The sequence below is a fragment of the Theobroma cacao genome, chromosome 4 (genome assembly GCF_053813885.1).
Source record: "Theobroma cacao isolate CCN51 chromosome 4, ASM5381388v1, whole genome shotgun sequence".
Lineage (NCBI taxonomy): Eukaryota > Viridiplantae > Streptophyta > Magnoliopsida > Malvales > Malvaceae > Theobroma > Theobroma cacao.
The window spans coordinates 34,569,007-34,578,006 of record NC_142642.1 but is presented as its reverse complement, the minus strand read 5'-3'; the positions used below and the strand labels follow the sequence as shown (position 1 = coordinate 34,578,006).

The window sequence follows — 9,000 nt, the reverse complement described above, 5'->3', positions numbered from 1 at the left end:
AATGGTTAAATTCATGGGATCTCACACCTGCTTTTTGCAGTTCATACTATCTGCACTTTTCTATCAATCTTCGAACCAACCAATATCAGCGGAAGGATCTTAGCCAGAGTTATAGGCAGCAATCAAAAGAAGAAAAAGAAAGAAAAGACACATATATATATCCAAAAGTTTCTCAATGAATTGATAGATCAATTTCTTTTCTTAGTTTGTAAGGCCAATACACACACGGTTGAAACAGAAGTTTACATAAAAATTCCTCTCTTCTTTCAACCCCATCAAGACTCCTCTCACCAAAGCTAAATCTTAAATGTGGATTATGCACCACTTGATTCCAATTAGTTCTAACATATTACAATCAGGAATTCCTGTGAGAATTCTCTAAAGAATGAGTTGCGGAAACAATTTGGGAAACGAGATTATAAATTTTCTCTTTTTTCTTTTCCAGGCTAACGATTTCACTCCAACCGTAATTGCTTTCTATGTACAAAGGCCTCTCTTTGCTCCCCTGGAAGGCCTGAAGCGGAATCAGCAAGTGTTGTCTATGGTAATTACAGCTCAATTTTCACCTGCCCTGCAGCAGCCATTGAGCCTGCACCAGACAAAAAGTGGATCAAACATTTGATTATAGAATGTATCAATTCTACACGTAGTGCCTGAGTTTTGATGAATTATGCTTACCTTGATAGCTTTGTGCCTGATTCTGGCCGAATCCCATTTGAACAATGCTCTGGAGATCATCCTCCCAAAATGATGCAACCTGAAGACAAAAGTTTTCAGCTTCCAATTGAGATTCTGAACAATATTAAATAGAATATACTACTAACTAGACAAGTTATTTTATAGATTACCTGAGGATTAGCATCAGTAAAACCATCAATAGGAGGCAGCTGCACGCCTTGGGTTTTACGCAACACAGCATTTAGTGGATTCATTGAGAATTGAGTCTCTACATTATTGGATATACCACTGTGCAGAGGTAGCGCTTGCTGCTGCAGCTGATATCCAAAAGGGAATGCTGGTGCTGAAGAATCCATTGAATAAAGGGCATGTGGCAAAGATCCACGAGATCGAAACATCTGCAGCACGCAATTGATGCAAGATTGTCACTTGAAAATTCAGATGACTCACAACCCATAAATAGAGAACAATATCATGGACAGCAACTTACATCCTTTGACAGAAGGGCTTCCATGTTAATATCCATCCTCGGATTCACGGTAGCCAACTTCATAGATAGGAACTGCAGAAAATATCAGTCAGCACAAAATAACGTTCTGCGCTTAAATTTCAAATCAACATTTCAATTTAATAATAGAGACATTGGCCAATTTCAGTTTACCTCCACTTGACGCTGCAAGGACTGCACATAATTAATAATTTCATCGAGCATAACAGCTTTACCAGTCACCTGCAACAAATTTCATTGTAATTGGTATTGTTTCAGTTCTCACAACTGCCTCAATCGTGCAAAGTGCAAAGTTTATAGTGTTTTGCTCACCTTATTGCAACCTGGAACAAGATCCTGAAGGAACTTCATCCTTTCACTTATTTTCTCTCTTCGGACCTGGACCGATACAAGATGACAAAAGATATCCAGATCAATACAAATCTTAATTACCGTTCAATGTAATAACTACAGATCATTGCTTTAAGTTTCCTACTCTTTCAGCGAGACTATGACTATCAGTTGCTTGACCCCTTCTGGCCCTGACATGGATGTAGTCCTTTGGTGGCTCTGGTGGCTTGGAATTCTCCTTACCTTGCTTCTGATTCCCATCATTTGCTGCTTTACCATTGCCATTCTGTTCTGTCTTCTCCTTTGCATTCCCAGCGGCTTCTTCTTGCTTGCTTCTCTTCGCGGTGGATTCACCATTCTCTGGTGCAACCTGAAATGGCAATCCAAGGTTAGTTTCCAATAGAATTCTCGAAAGGAATTTGATAATTCAGATAAATCCTAATAATTTGCAAAACCGAATTACATTACCTTGGCATCAGCAGCCACTGGAGATGGGGTTTCTTTAGCTTTCCCCCGCGGAATTGATTTCCTTTTCCTGGCATTAGCATCATTTTGGACTTTTATGCTTGAATCACCACCTGGGATCTGTTCAGAAACCGAAGATTCCTCCTTGGAATCACCGAATTCCGCATTCTCCGGCGAGGAAGACCTTGACAGCCTACTGTTTTTCTTGTCAGAACCTGAACTCCCTTCCTGCGGTGAGTTTTTGTTGCTTTCCGGAACATTTACTTGAGATCCAGTAACCTTAATGGATTGGTTACTGGAAACTCTTGAAAGTTTAACAGAATCCATTCTAGGACGTAATCTTTGAGGCAATTCAGTCTCAGTCAATCCAAGTTGACCGTTTAGGCCACCGAAATTCCTGCTAGTGGTACTAAAACAGGAAAATCTAGCAGCCCTCTCAGCGAACCCAGGGTCAGCAGAAAATGGTGCCAAGCTTGGATGATTCGGTAACTGGTTTCCAAGACCTGGCAAATTCAAATTCCCTCTGATCTGTGACTCTACCATTGAAAGATTGAGCTTTGGTGGTGAATTCAATGGAGTACTATAACAAGAAGTGTTACCACTGTTCGTGTTGTTATTTGGTTTGACGAAAGACTGAGGTGAAATATCACCAGAATTACATATGTTTCCTAATCTTCCAATCAATTCTCTGATCATTACATTTTCTCCAAAACCAGGGAGAGTACTTCCAGCATTGGATGCTGCTGGAGAAGACACCATGGAACTCAATGCTGACTCAAAGGGATCGCTCTGATCCATTGAATTATCCCAATTGGGATTGAAAAAACAACTTCCCACTTGTTCTGTCGCACAATTCAGCTCATTCGTTTGCATGTCCATCCCAAAACTGCAAGAATTCCAAGTCGGGGGTGCAGCCGTTCTGTTTAGTCCCTCAGCCATCAAAACCTTGTCTTTTTCCATGAGAAACTTCCAGGAAAAAGTTGAAGAACCAGATCAACAAGAATAGTGAAAGCCAAAAACCAGGAATCAAGAAACAAAACCCAGAAAATATTTCAAGTGAAACCACAAAAAAAGAAGATGTTTCCTTTTAAGTGGGATGTGTTGGCTTGGGATACAGAAAGAAGCAAAGGTTTTCAGTAGAATTGAGATAAAAGGAACTTGTTCTTATACAGTGATGACGCGATGTCACTCAATTATGGAATATGAAAGCAAAGAGAAGAGTGTGCAGGAGTTTAGAAAAGCAAAGCCAAAAAGAAGTGTGAGAAGAAATGAGGGAAAGTAAGGAGCAAGCAAAGATAGATAAAGAACGGAAATGTCTGTTTGACCTTTTTTTTTCTTTTTAATTTTTCAAAAGAATGAATAATATTAAATTACAAGTTATTATTACAGAAAATCTCAGCCTAAAACTGCGTAACAGACGGTGGAAGGAAGGAAGGGATGGAAATGCCGGGCCTTAAACGTCAAACCATCCTAATTTTCAAGCCTTCTGTAAAACAGCATAGTTAATTTTGTTTTTTTTTTTATTTTTTTTTTTGCCCTTTTAATTTTGGGTGCTTCTGATAGGCACAAAACACTACAACCGTTTGTGCTAATGATCAATGATTAATGCACAGAGGAAAAAGGGGTGGGTCAGATTTGTTTTAATCTTATTTAATTTTTACTTAATTCATCATAATTACAATGTCAGACAGACAGACAGAGAGAGAGAGAGAGAGAAACAATTTGTATTTTCTTGTATTTTAGCTTTAAATAAATAAATAGTTGAAGATGTAAAGGATCTCTGATGTGAATAGGTGTGGACTATGACAGATCCAGGAATTTTCTTTTGGATTTTTTTTTTTCTTTTGAAACATTTTTGTGAGGCAGAGAAGTTTTTGATCCTTTCTTCTTCTTCTTCTTTCTTTTTTTTAATTATTATATAAATTTCTTTTAAAATATTAGGTGCTGAAGTGGACCAGACAAAGCTTAGCAGGTTTTTATTTTAGTTTTTTCTTCTGGTCCCCGGGTCTTTTTCCTTTTTTTATTATTTTTAGTATTTATTTTTTGTGAGGCAATTGGTCCCAGATCTTGAGTGTTTAACTAACGCCATGTACTGAAGTGGCCCAGAGCCCAATCAACCCATTCTCTCCTTTCTTCTATTTAAAGACCCAGACTTAGGTATACATGGTTCATCAACTTTTTTTATTTTCAAAATTTAAAAAGTGTTTAACAATTTAATTGTTCAATTTTTAATGAAAAAAATTAGTTATTCATCCATTTATTATTTATTTTTTTTCATACTATTATGACTATTAAGTGCCTTTAGCCAACAAGGGGAGAACATAGGGAGTTTTTTTATGGTAATTGAATTTGTGGTTGCTTTTGTCACATTAATATTTGTGTTCTTAATATAATTTTTTAAAGTAAAACTGGACTTTTAAATACAATGATTTTCAATATATAAAACATAAGTAAGTAAAAAAAACTTAACTTTTGTATTAAGAAAGATTTTATTAATACTTAAAATTACGTAAAAAAGTCATTGATAGCAAAATTGAGTTTTCGTAACAAATTAAAATTTAATTTTAACATGATTCATATAAATAACTCAAGTACCCATTATGTTTCTAATATTTTAAGTGATGTCATCTTATAACGACTTTCGATTATTGGAGTTGTTTAAAACTGAAGAATTTTAAATCGAACCTTTTTAGTTCTTATGTATAAAATATATATATATATATTAATAATAAATAACAATAATGAGTATTTATTTTTTGTGAATGGTGGGACAATCGAATTGTTGGGTGTTTTACTATTTTCCATATAATCCTTGTTATAAATTATAATTAGAGGCAACCACGCGTTCAAGGCATTCGATATCATACTAAACATAAAAGGCAATTTTGAAAGATCTTTCCAGGAAAAAGTTAGGTCAAGATAAGATAAACTTTTAATAAGCCTTCAAAATTGGGAAGCTACCGTCCAGCAATCTGTACGCGGTGATGATATAATTGGAAGGCAAAAGGAAAAAAATAAATAAATGGAGATATGGTGGGTATAATTTCTTTTTTTGTGTAAAATCATTAGAGATTACAATGTTGACAATGTGATTGAATCATCATTTTGAAATTTATCTCCATTTTTTTTATTTTCAATTAAATTTAAATATAAATGATTTTTGCATGTAAATTAGTTAACAGACAAAATAAGAGGAATCTAAAAACATGCACAAACACGTTAATGGAATTAAGTAATTAGTAGCATTATTTTTACCCTATTGCCTATTGGGAATTTGGGATTACACTTTCTAGGCTCTGCAACAATATAATAAATATATATATATATTTTTTTTTCTGAAATGTTATAATTATTTTATAATATAAGAAGAGTAAGTGTCCCAACCTTAGCTCATAATTTTCTTTTATCTTTTGTATAACTATTGTCAATGCTAATAATGAAAACATTCAAATATTTAATAACTAAATGAGCCTCAAATTAACCAAAAAAAACCTAACTAACATTCATCCTTTTGTTAACTTAAATTAACTTATAGATTTGATGTAAGTTTTAGAAATTAATTAACTTTGATGATCTGTGATCTTAAATGTAATTATAACTAATAATTACATTAATTTGCTTTTCGTTTCTTAAAATTGGAGAAATGGACCAACCCCAAACTACATACGATTCAACTTTGCACGTCGGCGAATTGCAAAAATCCACCGTTGAACCAACGTGAGGTTCAATCATTGATGCACACACTCACATGCAACCTCCTCTGTTTGACCAAATTTTATTGTTCTAGGAGACACGTGTTGCTTCTCTAATAATTCAAGAGGAACGAAGTCCGATGTAAATTCTTTGTTTATTTTGGCACTTTTAAATACTAGTTTAACTAACGGTTGCAGGTATTTAAACGTTTATTTTAATTATTTATTTATACAATTATTTTAATTAAAAGTCTCTTCCAATCAAAGCTTGGAAAGAATCCTATATATTATATATATAGCAGGGTTAATGATTAGGTGTTAGCCCAATTTTATTTTCTTAAAATTAAATTTACCATATAGTATTTCTTTTAATTTTGGAACAGTTTTGTCAGATATTCTCTGCCTGATATTTTTGTATTCACGACATTTTACTTCACCAGTTTGCTTCTCTTGCAAGTTGCTATGGTGCCCATTTCATAGTAGCATTAATTATTTGTTTCATTTTATTTTCTGAAATATTTTTGAAGTTGAAGGAATCTTTTTTTATTTCAATGACAAATAAAAAGGTTAAGAAAATTTTTTTAACTTCTCGTTGCATGTAAATTTCATTCAAATTTTATGTTTGATTTTAATTTCTCTAATTATATATTTATTTCTTATTCAATATTCAAGATTCATTCACATAACGTAATGATATCTTATCATACATGTCAAGAATTAAGAATATATATAAAGAAGATAAGCTTTCACTCTGAAAGAAAGGAGCAGCCATGGGCAAGTTGAGCTGAGCTAATTAATTGCAACTGGCAAACCTGTATATATTACCCTTCCAATCGGAAACTTGCCTAATAGTTCAGCCCCCACTTTAGAAATTTCTTTGCTGTTCAAGTTGTGGCTCAAGCACACCCATAGGTTATTTTAAACATTAATAGGTTATAGGGCAAGGCCAGAGGGTTGGGTCAAAGATTTAAATGTTTATACTTCCCCAAAATACATGAATCCTTTCTTTTTTAATCCGCATGAAAATGATTGAAGAGAGGTAATCGAATCGCGCAAAATAAGTTGATGTGATTGCATTTAATGTAAAAATATTTACAACGTGTAATATTGGCTTTGCAAGTGGTTCATGAATTAATAATAATAATAATAATAATAATAGTTAAGTTTAATTAGCTATTTGTTATCCTAGCTTTTGGTGCAAAGTTAAAGCTCCAAAATTGAGCCTGTTATATTCATCTCTCAATCTTATTTAATTGTACTAAAATAGGTTCATACCCTATTTTAGATTGAGAAAGCCTTGAATCAATATTTTACATATGCGATAAGTGCAAATTTTCATGCAATAATCCTTCAAAGTTTGAATTTATGTATTCAAATGAATATATAGCCCAACATTCCTAAATTAACATTATATATATATATATATATATATATTAATTTTTTATTAAAATCTCGTCATGATTAAAACTCAAAACATCTAATTTGATAATAATTTTACATTTGAATCTTTAAAAAAAAAAAATGAAGGGCAGAGCTTATAAGATAAGATAGAGCCAGCTCAGTAGCTAGCAAACTTTTCTTTGTATGGCTAGTTCATACCCATCACACTTGCAAATTTTATTACGTAACCAAGAGGTTTCTGTATGCATTAAAATATCCTTCGAATTCTAATGCAACGAGGTGAACAGTCTCATTCTAACTTTACTATTGTAAGCACTAGCTAGCTTATTACCTCAAGTTTTATATTGTAAAGAAAAAACCCCACACCGTTCGTAACAATGAACCTGGTTCTTCTCCATCATTGTCCTTAAACTATAATACAATACTAATAATAAATTAATAATTATTACTGTTACTATATCTTTAATACAGGTAAGGTTAAGGCATTCTGAATATAAAAGTTGAACATACCCCGTAGGGACCAAGACGAAGAAAAAACTCAAAACAAAAAATGCCCTTATCGTTTTCTATGATCCATTCCTCGTTCAGTGTCCACCGACTTTGAGCATGGCCTTTGCGGCTATAACCCTATAACTGTGGGCGATTCTTCTTTATCTATCTTGATTGTGGGTTTGACTTTAATCACTTTTGCAAGTCATTGGCAGCTTTGGCCTTGGACTGCTACAACCCCTTAACAACTTTCTCTTGTCCACTCTTAATTTCCGTTAGTAAAAAAATAAAAGAAAGGGGGACATGGATTGAGTAGCTCTGTAACTTGTAATAAACTAAACCCTAAATTCAGCTAATGATGACTAAAGTGAAAAAGAAGTTGCCCTGCACTTTGCATGAGAATATTCGATTGGGACCAGACAAAGCTAATAGTTACTTGGAAGCATATAACCGGCATGCTTCCCTTCTTTTACGCTTAATCTTAAGTTTTAAATTACTTATATCGATATATTCAATGTTATCGCTATCCCAAAGCCAAAGTCACCCTTCCATGCCCCTTGAGAAAAACAGATGCATGGGATTGGGCAACAAAGAAAGTGGACTCCCTCAAGGTTCCCATTATCGTTTGCTACTTGACTACTTCTCCTCCCATAGTTGCTTAGTGTAGCCCTACGTCAATATTTACTAAGCTCACGTTCAATTTTTTTTTAAATTAAGTTTTATTTTTGAGGTAACTTGTTCATTGGACATGCAAACCAGTTATGGATCTTGACATGCTTTCCCTTTCTGTAATTCAAAGTTTTCATTATTATATATAACTTAATATATAATATTTTAACTAGTGTTTAGTATCGTATCTTTGATTCTCTTATATAAATAAAAAATTAAGAAAATTATAGTGAGTAAACAAGTTAATGAGCATAAAAGAATAACAAAACTAGAGAGGTGAGGTCTTTATTCTAGACCGCATAGTTTGTCTTCTCACGTTTATTAATGTAGTCTATTATTGCACGAAATTGATTTAATGAAGGTCAAAGATTAATGGCAGTTATACATCGTAGCTACTTGTTGTGAGGTTGAGGCTTGTTTATTATGATAAATTTGTTTAAATGCTCATTGATGAAATGGGGTTTTCTTCAAATCCAACTTTTTTGGGAGGCCAAAATGAGTTTTAGGCTTGCAGTTTATATGTACTATTTGTGGGCTCCAGTACTTTTTGTTGACTCAGCCTTTATGTACAATTACTCGGGCATTATTGGAGTGGAGTAAGGGGCTGACAAAGAATAAAACAAGATGTTTGTAAGTTTCTATGGGCCAAGGAGCCAATAGGAAAGGAGTAATCCAATTGACAGGCAAATAGCAAGTGGAATTTTGAATGCTCAGCTGGTGCTTGTGAGAACTTGGGTGAAATCCGTGGGCCATGTACTCTAGTAATTA

At 33.7% G+C, this 9,000-nt stretch overlaps 1 protein-coding gene across 1 annotated transcript; it reads right to left on the bottom strand.

The window, feature by feature from the left end:
• Positions 1-158: 158 nt before the first annotated feature.
• Positions 159-3,266, bottom strand: LOC18602600 (transcription factor bHLH62). The gene is made up of 8 exons (XM_007034091.3): positions 1,985-3,266; positions 1,662-1,886; positions 1,499-1,564; positions 1,340-1,408; positions 1,169-1,240; positions 849-1,076; positions 679-757; positions 159-589 (listed from the first exon to the last, which is right to left on the bottom strand). The coding sequence occupies exons 1-8, from the start codon at positions 2,939-2,941 to the stop codon at positions 549-551; spliced, it is 1,737 nt and encodes a 578-aa protein (XP_007034153.2). The 5' UTR covers positions 2,942-3,266; the 3' UTR covers positions 159-548.
• Between the last annotated feature and the right edge of the window lie 5,734 nt (positions 3,267-9,000).

What these genes read in the sequence shown, in the direction of transcription:
- LOC18602600 (XM_007034091.3), bottom strand. Translation starts at nt 2,941, where the DNA reads ATGGAAAAAGACAAGGTTTTGATGGCTGAGGGACTAAACAGAACGGCT. An exon ending in CCTTGCAGCGTCAAGTGGAG is followed by an intron (nt 1,241 to 1,339) that starts GTAAACTGAAAT and finishes TATTTTCTGCAG; the next exon opens with TTCCTATCTATGAAGTTGGC. An exon ending in TCAGGCACAAAGCTATCAAG is followed by an intron (nt 590 to 678) that starts GTAAGCATAATT and finishes TGTCTGGTGCAG; the next exon opens with GCTCAATGGCTGCTGCAGGG.